General features: G+C 41.6%; 1 protein-coding gene across 2 annotated transcripts; it reads left to right on the forward strand.

Annotated features, from left to right (window-relative positions):
- Positions 1-4,380: 4,380 nt before the first annotated feature.
- On the forward strand, positions 4,381-7,546 carry LOC121806949 (tRNA (adenine(37)-N6)-methyltransferase-like). 2 transcript variants are annotated; one of them, XM_042207126.1, is made up of 9 exons: positions 4,381-4,532; positions 4,619-4,758; positions 5,506-5,606; positions 5,739-5,934; positions 6,013-6,105; positions 6,339-6,398; positions 6,518-6,592; positions 6,778-6,858; positions 6,985-7,546. In XM_042207126.1, exons 1-9 carry the CDS (start codon positions 4,454-4,456, stop codon positions 7,315-7,317), a joined length of 1,158 nt encoding a protein of 385 aa, XP_042063060.1. In that variant the 5' UTR covers positions 4,381-4,453; the 3' UTR covers positions 7,318-7,546. The 2 variants fall into 2 exon arrangements, with proteins under 2 accessions (XP_042063060.1, XP_042063063.1); XM_042207129.1 differs by having other exon boundaries at positions 4,411-4,532; positions 4,636-4,758.
- Positions 7,547-11,459: the final 3,913 nt, after the last annotated feature.

Genomic DNA, 11,459 nt, shown 5'->3' on the forward strand with positions numbered 1-11,459 from the left:
AGAACCATGATGTTGACACCTCTCTTCTTGATGATTTTAACTTCTATGATGAGCGAGAGAAAGCCTTGCTAGACAGGAAGGCAAAACAGCGAGCTACTCCTACTGGAAATACGACGGCTACTCTTGCTACTGATTCGATAAATAAATTGTCAGATAACTTGGCTGACGCTCTCCAGTTAGATGGCGTTAAAGCCTCTCAAACAAAGATGTGAAATAACTCCAATGGTGGTTGCTTTCTTGTGTGTTTGCATCTTGCTAAGGTGAGTTTTACCTTAGATGCTAGAGTGAGTTTTACCTAAGAGCTCTACTCTCACAGAAATCTTTGTTTTACTTGAAAACAATAGACAGTAGAATGTATGAATGAAAAGGAAAAATGAGCAAAAACGAATTAGATATTGGTTCAAAATAATATTACCAAGTTCAAAAAAATTCATCGTACGGAACAATAGATATAAGTTCAAAAAACAGTACTAAGTCTAAAAAATCATCACCAAAAAGGATTATCTTAGTCTATTATATCACCAATCGAAAATATGATATCATTTCGGCGATAATTGCTCCAACACCATCAGCATATGTTGTTTACTGCATCCATTATGTCCTCCGCGCCTTCCCCATTGGCTCGATCCTTACCAAAAATCTCCTTCCAGTCGTCAAAGTAGGGCCATGATTGCCACGCATGAACCTTGCATTTCCATCTTTCTGCAAAAATAAATTAAGAAAATTTAGCTTCAGTTATCATACCTTCACAATCACTAAAGAAGATTTTTTATCAGCAATGAAACTAAAGTAAAGAAGATTTGAGAGTGATAAATCACTTTTTCTCAAAGAAAAGAAAATTAATCAAGCCACGTCCTAGTCACGGTGAATAAAAATTGGCCAAATTTATTTTTACTTCTTTTCCTTCAAGAGACGTGATATACTACAGATTATTGTAATCAATTCAGTTTCTATACACAAGCATACCTTCACAATGTCTGTCCACTGTTGGTCATCACAGTCGATTTTGTGGTCTTCATTCAGATTAAAACCGACACCACTTAGATTAAGGATCTGTTGAAGAGAGTAATAACTCTTTTTCCATGCAGACACCTTCGATATGATATTGGGATTAACCTTCAGATCCGTTGTTGGAAACTCACGGCGTAGCGCCTCTTCCAGTCTAACAAGGTATCCAGCGCGAAATCCATTATCAGATTTCCAACCCTGAGCAACGAGCTCCTTCAAGGTCGCAAGTAAAACCCCTCTTCCCGATCAGTCCAAATACGCCGAGTCCTTTCGCTTTTGGGTTGTTGGGGTCGAAGACCCCCGCTAGTTCCTGATCATAATATCATGAAAAAACAGACCAAATTCAACGCATATGATTTTGCGAAATTAACGAAAGCCAAATAAATTATTATAACACAAACCGCGACCACCAGAAGAGGAGTGCATAGTTGTTTTGCTACCCCGAAAATCAGCCATGTAGCCTAGAAAAACTAACTACATCATGTTTGGCCACGACAATCACACACATATAGTGAAAAAACTCAACACGTGAAGATTTTTAGTAAGATTTAATAGAGAACCTAATACTAGTAACAAAAGTTTATTTACCTTTCGAAGAACTGTGCACAAGAACGAAACTGCTTGAGGAATAAGAAGGGGAAAAAGAGAGCGAAATATGATGTTCTTTTTTGTTTCTCCCACGTAGAGTATATATAGGAAATAAATAGAATCAATAATTTAGGTTTAGAGGGAGCCACCTTAGAAATAAGGAGGGAAAAAAGAGAGCTAAATTTTTGATATTGTTTTTTGTTACCCGCGTAGACTATATAGGAATTAAAAGATTTGATTTGTTACCATATTTGCCCATAACCAAATGTATTCTGCCGTGATAATAATGAGGGAAAAAAGAACCCAAGTGTGATATTCTTTTTGATTGACACATAAAATATTTTGGAATTTAAAAGATTTGATTAGGTCAATACAAAGGACAATCCAGGAAATAAATGAATTTATTAAGGTCAAATTTGTCATTGCATATTTATTTCTTATTTCATAACTTCCCTATCAAACAAAGTAGGCTTTTAAGAAAAATAATTAACTAGGTTATCAAATGTGTATTATTAAAATTATATCTTTTCCTAACTTGGCTTTATATCTTTTCCACCTGGCCTAGGCGGGCTTTTTACTTTTGTTCGGGCTTAGAGATACACATGGATAAGAGGGACTATCTAACCCTATCATGGCAACCAAACCAACCCTAATAATGATGGAGTATTCATCTAAGATGTATTTTTAACATATTCTACTAGTACTAAGAGCATCCACAATAGCGCCTAGCGCACCGCCTAGCCGAGCGTCGGCGCTAGGCGGTGCGCTAGGCGAACTATTGCAGCCGCCTAGCCGATTTCGCGGAAAAAAACCGCCTAGCGCTCGGCGGTTCCGCGGCGCTAGGCGGTGCGCTAGGCGATCCGCTAGGCGCTATTGCAGCGTCCGGATCGCCTAGCGCACCGCCTAGCGCGAATTTTTAAATTTTTTTTTTGTTTCCGAAACACTATATATACGCGACTTGCCCGTCATTTTCATTCGCACCACTTGTATTAACGAGTACTCTCTCTATCTTAATTTTTGTACAAGATCAACACCTAGAAATGAGTAACGCCGGTGGTAGTGGTGGGAGTGGTGGGGATGCTGAGGAGTACGAGCGTATAATGAACGAAGCGTTAGAGGCCTATACGAACCGTGAGATTGATCAATGGATGCAGAGGGCCTTGCAGCCGGCGGTACCTCGACCTCGACCAGTGGTACACCGCCGAGCGGTGATTGATCGTGATCACGTAGCTGCACATCAGCGCATATACGAAGACTACTTCGCACAGGAGCCGCGGTTCAACGCCAACCTTTTCAGGCGCCGTTTTAGGATGCGCAGGTCCCTGTTTATGCGTATTGTTAACGGATTGGAGCAACGATATCTGTATTTCCGCTTTAGGCACGATGCGGCTGGCAGACCCAGCCACACTCCTATTCAAAAGTGCACTGCGGCAATCCGGCAGTTGGCCTACGGAGGCGCTGCAGACATGTGGGACGAGTACCTCCACATCGGTGAGACGACTGCCCAGGAGTGTATGAAGTATTTCTGTCAGGGCGTGATTGAAATATTCGGTGATCAGTACCTTCGAAGCCCTACCCCCGATGACTGCCGGGATCTGCTGCGGATGCACGGGGAACAGCATGGGTTCCCAGGGATGTTAGGCAGCATAGATTGTATGCATTGGGAGTGGAAGAACTGCCCCGCCGCCAGGAAGGGGATGTACACTACCGGCTACAAGGGAAAGAATCCCACGATGATCCTCGAGGCCGTAGCTGATTACCGGCTGTGGATTTGGCATGCGTATTTTGGGATAACTGGTTCGAACAACGACCTCAACGTCCTCAACTCGTCGCCACTTTTCAACGAGCAGTGTCAGGGTGTCGGTCCGGCCATCAGTTTTGTCGCCAACGACAACCGACATGATATGGGCTACTACTTGGCGGATGAGATATACCCTAGGTGGCCCGTCTTTGTGAAGACGATCCGATGCCCAGGAGATGAGAAGAAGGCCTACTTTGCGGCACGGCAGGAGTCGGCGCGCAAGGACGTGGAACGCGCATTTGGTGTGCTCCAGGCTCGATGGGCGGCAGTTAAGGGGCCAACGCGTTTGTGGCACGTCGACTGCATTGCTGATATAATGTACGTCTGTATAATCATGCACAACATGATTGTCGAAGATGAAGGTGGACAACTGACTGATTGGGCCAACGACGATAATGAAGCTGGTCCAAGCCACGGCGTAGCCGCCCCTAACGTACGGAGTGGGGTACCCCACGATGAAGACGGCCGCCTCCAAGCACATGCCGACATGCGCCAAACGGAGGCTCATACTCGACTCCAAAAGGATTTAATTGAAGAATTATGGGCGCGGAGGGCTGCACGACGTTAGTTTTTTTTTTAATTATGTAATTTTTTTTAATTAATGTACTTTGTAAATTTTATTAATATTAGTGAATTTTCTCGTTTTTGTGGCGTAAATTTAATTCCGTATATTGTGAGATTATTAATTATTTCATTTTGTATATATTTGTTAATAGTGATGTGCATAGTATTATTAATGTTTCCCGTATATGTCTCGTAAATTAAATTCCGTATATTGTGTGATTGTTAATTATGTCATTTTATATAATTGTTATTAGTGATGTGGCTATTGATGTGGCTGAGCTATTTATGATGTGGCTAGGCTATGGCTGGGCTATTTATGATGTTGCAGGAGGATTTTTAGTGCTGATGATGTGGCAGTGACTAGGCTATGGCTGGGCTATTCCTATTGTGGATGGCCTAATAATCTAACGAACACCGCACCCATTTCAAATTTTCAGTCTTGGTGTTAAGTGAGATCCCTAGCCGTGGGCCAACTCCATCAATTTTGTTTTGATGGACGGCGGCAGCAGCAGCGTGAAATCGCAGTGGTTTGCACTCTCAATCGGTTGTGCATTTACTCTCTCTGCTTCCCGTAAGCCCTTATCATTCGCACCATGAAATCTGAACTCCTCTGAAACAAGTGTTTGTTGTGTGTGTTGATATTTTCAAGTGGTGCAGTTTATTTATGGAGGAAGAAATCGAAGCCGGATTTTCCAAACGGCGATGCGACCGACAAAATCCTTGAGCTACAAGCCTCCTTAAAGGGCGCTCTCGACAAGTGCGCTGCTGAAAGACAAGGCCGCATTATGGCTCAGAAGGTTCTCTCTTTCTCAACATGTCTTAATTTGAGTTTTTGAGTGAAAAACTAATGCTGATTGGAAATTCCTCTTAATCAGTTTATTGCCTTATTGAACCTAGCTTTAATCTTATGAACTCCTCGATTACTTACACAAGCAGTTCTGTAGTTGAGACATTTTTGGGTAAATGGCTCATCTTGTGAACTACTCCCTCCGTCCCCACTCTAAGTGGAGCACATGATAATATAGTGTTGTTTTGTGAGTAAGGTGGAGGAAATAAAGTAGAGAGAGGGAAAAAGTAGAGAGAGTGGTGTTTGTATATTAAGAAACGTGTCATTTAGAGTGCGACATCCCAATATGAAAATGTGTCACTTAGAGTGGGACCGGAGGGAGTATTCACGTCAGAATAGTAAATCACTAGTCTCACTCTCAATATACAAGGCTTACTAGCATATTGCATCTAGCTTGGCATTTCAGAGCAAAAGACCGGTGAGTTAATCGAGCTTGGCTTTACTGAGCAAAAGCTCCATGAAGTACGTCGTGAATTGCAGAGCGCTCCAGATAGCAATATGCATTCTTAGACTGTTAGATCCACCAAGACATGCATGTAATTATCTGCGAAAAGGTTTTATATGTAGTCTTCAATATGACATGCTGCTTAATGTTGTATTGCGATGCATAGTTATGGTGCTTTGTGAACTGAACTGTGTGATATTCCTGAATTTTCTGGGGCATTGTCTCTGATATTTACCAATTTATCTTTTGCAGGCTTTAAGGGAGGCATTGAGCAAGTCCAGCTATGACAAGGTTGAATCTACTTCATATCCCATGGCACCTATTGGAGTAGTCCGCTCGTGTTTCTCTAGACGGTAATCTGGTCAATCTGTGGAAGAACTATTTTTCTTCTAGCTATGACACCAACAATATGATGCCACAAATTAAAAAAAAATTACTTTGTGATTCATGTGCTTGTTTGATGATGTATATTGGAAATTTTACAGGAATGGAACTCCAAGACAGCCTTTGCTTGTACCTCTAGCAAAAGCAACCTTGATGTTTGATCCTGCTCGGGTTCCTCAAGCATCTCTTGAAGGCCTTGAAGGGTATTCTCACTGCTGGATTATCTATGTGTTTCATCTAAATACAGATATTGAAAAGCTATGGAAGCATCCATCTCAGTCAAAATTTAAAGCAAAGGTGTGTTGTCTTCTGCCTCTGTGTTTTAAGCTTCTTAGACATTATAGCGAACTCTGAAAGTTGAATCCATGGATGTAGGTTAGAGTGCCAAGGCTGAAAGGTGAAAGAATTGGAGTCTTTGCTACGCGATCTCCCCATCGCCCATGCCCTATTGGATTAACTGTGGCAAAGGTATTGTTGATTTTCCCCAAGCCAAAACCACATCTTTCTTGATGATTTTCTAAGGCAATGGCAGGTTATGAGCTATGCTAGACTTTGCCAATATTATGTGTTTGGGAACATGTGTTTTTGTTGGAAAATGCTCTATTGCCTTCTATTTTGGAAATATTCACTCTGAAACATGAGTAGTCTTCCCCACCATATTATACTTCGAACTCACACAGATTCATTTTTCTGGTTTCTAGGTTGAGGCCGTAGATCAGCATAAGGTGTTACTATCTGGCGTGGATCTGGTTGATGGTACCGTGAGTAATCCACTAGACCATCATAGATTTCCGAATCTTGTTTAGGGTTTTCCTTATCAAAGAAGTTTATACATTACCCTGCACGTCGAAACAACCTAATAATAATTTGACTCTTGCAGCCTGTCCTGGACATTAAACCTTATCTGCCGTATTGTGACAGCATTCATGGAGCAATAGTTCCTGACTGGGTAAAGGTAATCTCTTTAATTACTCTTATCTTTTCACTTGTTCCAGACCTTCACTATTTGTTACTTTGAGAATTTACTTCAAGGTTAGAAAAACTAGTCAGATTAATGTACAGATTTGTAGGTTTTTTCATTCCACGTATACACAATTTAATTCCTTGGTCCGAATCTAACGAGCATCATGATGTGCACAGGTGGACAATCTGCTAGCAATAGCTTCTGTAAACTTCTCCCAAGGCTTTTCATCCAGTCTAGCAGATTGTTGGTCACTTGTGGTAAGACCTGGAAATTAACCGGACTGGACTTATTATTATTGACATTTTATTGCTAAATATGTGAAAAAAATTGGGACACCGGGTAACAGTCTTTGCAAATATGATTAATCTATTCATGATTTGCAGGAAAAGAAGTCTCTTTATTCTTCTCCGGACGAATTCCAGTCGTTGATAAGGCAGGTGCTATCATGGGACATACAATCAGTGTCACGACGAAGTCATCTGGTTCAGACAAAGGGCGGAATAGGTGATGACGATAATGTTGAAAATACCATCTGTCCTGCTTCGAAGGTCGAGAGTGGGCAAGATGAAGAAGCTTGTGAGCAAGATTCCAGCAATGTAGTTTACCACCTTATATTGGAGGGCCTTGACGTTTCATATGGAGTTGATTCCGATGCTAACGTCGTAGTTGAGAAGGTTACCTTGCCATCTCGCTTGCCAAGTTTAGGCGAGATGTAAGCGCTGCTGCATAGTTCTATTGTTTTGAATACAATATATGGCAGTATAGGAACATAGTTTTTTTTTTGGTTGTTATATGAGATGAAGTCATAGTTCTTGTGTTGTAATGAGATGAGTAGTTTTTTTGTATACTGATCCAAAGTGGGATATTAGTAAGAGGGTGATTGTTTTTTTTACTCATTGTGTTGGATATTGTGTAGTCAGAATGTAATATTGATTCCCTTAAAAATTTTGATATACTAAATTTTGGTACGAGAAGACGGTACGATAACGATATCAAAAATTCGGTATACAACTGTGCTCAACGTGTCAGTGACGCCACAAAAAAAAGCGCCTGTTTGCTACTAAAGTTTTGCTAGCACATGTGTATGCTCACAAATTATGAGATATTTCAAAATTCGAGCACAAATGAAAACAGTGACCAGTTTTCAAAGAGGGGAATATAGTTTGGCCAGCACCCAACCGTGCTCGCAAACGGTGCCAGCAAAATACTACCGGTCAAATTTTCTTCCATATTGTGATTCCCAGGTGCTCGCAAAATTCTGTAACTTTTTTATTCTTCTGTTGCCTCAAGATTTGCGAGCTCGCGGAAAAAACTTAGTTCCCGCTTATTTTGAATAGGTTCCTGCCTGCCGCTGTTAACACAAAACCCTTAATTCTCAATTTTCTCAGCTCGATTCTCCCTTGCTCAGCTAACCACCACCGTTCAATTCTACCTGCTCCGCCACTAATTCTCCGCCACCAGCCAGTCTCTCTCTCAAATTGAGGAACAATCGCTAGAAAGTACCTTGATCGTCAAGCTACACGAGTATTTACTTACAATTGCATGTAGGGATTATAAATTTGCTAAACCAATGAATGACTATTTTCCTAATCGGCGTTGTTTTTTAATCATGCACTGCATTATGTTTACTTTGTTTCGATTGGGAAACTTGTGTGTATGTGTGTGTGTGTGATTCTCATTTATTATCCTTCTCCTGCTATTAATAACATTAGGAAACTTGTTTAGTAGCAGATAAAATCCGTTGTGTAGTGTTGATTGTTGTGCGTGTGCTAAAATGAAACTGCTTCTGTCGATTTCTTAGAAATTCAGTTGATTTTTCGTTGATTGATTTTTCGTTGCTGCAACCACCATATTGTTTCACTGTGGCTCAGATGGAAAATGCATCTTATAGGGAAATTTAGGCATCTTAAGAACTTCTCACAAACCTGTTTGAGATTTCTTTCTACAAAAGCAGGATAGAACGTCTTAAAGATGGTAATCGAGAGAAATATTGAAAGATTGGTAAAGCATTTTAGTAGTAGGAGGTAGAAAGATAAGTTTATTGTATGTTTTTCTTGTATATTTGAAATGCTCATCTCCCTAGTATTTATAGGGAGATTTGAGTCCCTTGGAGTACATCAATAAATGGATATTGGAACTCTACCACAACTAGGAACTCTACACACATAAATATATTCTAGGAACTCCACTGTAATGAATGATGGGCGGCTAATGATGGGCGGCTAATTTATGATTTCTTTTTCCAACACTCCCCCTCAAGTTGAGCAACGGTATCTCCGATACTCAACTTGCCCAGAAATTCTTTGAAGACTTTCGGACTCAATGCCTTGGTTAGTATGTCTGCAAGTTGTTCCTCAGATCGGACGAAGGGAAATTCGATGATGCCGTTTTCAAGTTTCTCTTTGATAAAGTGACGATCGACCTCAACGTGTTTGGTCCTGTCATGCTGTACGGGATTTTCTGAAATGCTAATTGCAGCTTTATTGTCACAAAAAAGCTGACTCTTCCGAGTGGGTGGAAAGCCAATTTCTGTTAACAATCTCCTAAGCCAAAGTATCTCCATTAGGCCACTTCTGATTCCTCGAAATTCGGCTTCTGCACTTGATAAAGCTACAACTTTTTGCTTCTTGCTTCTCCAAGTGACAAGGTTGCCCCCAACAAAGGTAAAATATCCTCCGGTAGATTTTCTATCCACCGGATTGCTTGCCCAATCGGCATCAGTGTATCCATCAATTTCCAAATCTTTCATCTTCTCTAAGAATACCCCATAGCTGGCTGTTCCCTTTAAGTATCTCACAATTCTCATGACAGCATCCATATGATCTTCCTGGGGCTGGTGCATGAATTGACTGACAACTCCGACTGCATATGTGATGTCGGGTCTAGTATGAGAAAGATAGATAAGTTTACCTACTAATCGTTGATATCTTCCCTGGTCTGTAGGTTTAGCTCCATCCACAATCTTCAATCCATGGTTGGGTACCATTGGCGTTTCGGCAGGCTTGCAGTCCAGTAGGCCCGTTTCTGCTAACATGTCAAGAACATACTTCTTCTGTCTTAGGAATATTCCGTGCTTGGATCTCAACACTTCAATTCCTAGGAAGTACTTTAAGGCTCCCAAGTCCTTCATTTCAAACTCCTTGAAAAGATTCTCCTTTAGATTTTGGATCTCCTCGGCATCATCTCCTGTTATGATCATGTCGTCAACATAGATTATTAGACATGTCATTTTACCGTTCCTCTTCTTTAGGAATAGCGTGTGATCTGAATGGCTCTGTTTGAAGCCATGCTTGAACATTGCCTGGCAGAATCTTCCAAACCACACTCTGGGGGATTGCTTTAACTCATAGAGGGTCTTCCTCAGTCTGCACACCTGTCCTTTTCCAAATTCTTCACAAAAACCTGGGGGGACCTCCATGTAGACTTCTTTGTCTTTCTCAAGTTCTCCATGAAGGAAGGCATTTGTAACATCAAACTGGTATAATGGCCATTCTTTACATGCAGCTACAAATAGAAGTGCTCTTACTGTATTTAGTTTGGCCACAGGGGAGAAAGTTTCTTCGTAGTCTACTCCATACACCTGAGTATATCCCTTAGCAACCAATCTTGCCTTGTATCTCTCGATTGAACCATCTGCACGCCTTTTTATGGTGAAGATCCACCGACATCCTACTGGTTTCTTTCTCGGAGGTAGAGTACACTTTTCCCACGTTTCATTTTTTATCAAGGCATCAATCTCCTTCTTCATGGCTTCCCTCCAGTGCTTGTGTTTCCTTGCCTCTTCGAAGGACTGCGGAATCTCTTCTTCTTCATAAAGTGCAACTTCGAACGCCCTAGCCATTTCGGTAAGGTGTCCCTGGGTGAGATTGGCAATACTGTATCTGGATTTGTGCCCTTTCCAGTCTGGCGAATATCTCCGAGGGGGGATGCCCCTTGTACTTCTTTGGGGCAATCTGCCGTGCCCTGTTCCTTGTTCCGTTGGTGGCTCATTTATATCACTTCTGTTTTCCCTGTCACTGTCAGTGGTTTCAAGTAGGGTACCAATATTGGGATCAGAAGCGTTTACCTCAGGATTCAAGGACTGGTCAGATAGCTTGGCAGCGTCCTGAAGCGGCATGTTATGTTCCTGTGGATTTGATTGCCCGGCGGTACTGCTAACTTCCTCTGTTGGACCGATATCTATGACAGGATTTTGGCCTGATATGGTAGTTTGGCTGTTTTCCCCATGAATATCCTCCCCCTGAATGGTTTCTCCCCACAGAGGTAGCCAATTTAGGGCGTCACTGCTTGGATTTTCTGTCTCACTCTCCCCCTGACCACTAGATTGGCTATAGAAGTACTCACTCTCAACAAAGTCGCAGTTCATAGTTACGTACATGCGATCTGTTGACGGGTCATAACATCTATACCCTTTCTGATTTTTTCCATAACCCAAGAAGACACATTTTACTGCACATGGCGAGAATTTGTCACGATCATGTTTGGGTATGTGAACAAATACGGAGCAGCCGAAAATTTTGGGTTCGAGGTTGAGAGATAAAGGTGTCGAGTGTAGGGAAGAGAAGAGCTCTAGGGGGGTTTTGAAGTTTAGGATTCCTGTTGGAAGACGATTGAGGAGGTAAACGGCTGTTGCAATAGCTTCTGGCCAAAAGGATTTAGGAATGTGGGATTCGATTAGGAGTGCACGGGTGATCTCCAGAATGTATCGGTTTTTTCGCTCGGCTACCCCATTCTGTTCTGGTGTATATGCACACGATGTTTGGTGGACAAGGCCTTTTTCGATGAAGAAGGTTTTCATTCTAGAGTTCACATATTCCCTCCCATTATCGGACCTAAGGATTTGGATTTTGGAGTTGTA

Source organism: Salvia splendens, chromosome 6, assembly GCF_004379255.2.
Source record: "Salvia splendens isolate huo1 chromosome 6, SspV2, whole genome shotgun sequence".
Lineage (NCBI taxonomy): Eukaryota > Viridiplantae > Streptophyta > Magnoliopsida > Lamiales > Lamiaceae > Salvia > Salvia splendens.

Excerpts from the sequence above, each read along its gene's own strand:
- LOC121806949 (XM_042207126.1), top strand. The coding sequence starts at position 4,454 with ATGGACGGCGGCAGCAGCAGCGTGAAATCGCAGTGGTTTGCACTCTCA. Across the intron at positions 5,935-6,012 it reads AGTCAAAATTTAAAGCAAAG|GTTAGAGTGCCAAGGCTGAA; the intron begins GTGTGTTGTCTT and ends CCATGGATGTAG. Across the intron at positions 6,593-6,777 it reads TAGTTCCTGACTGGGTAAAG|GTGGACAATCTGCTAGCAAT; the intron begins GTAATCTCTTTA and ends TGATGTGCACAG.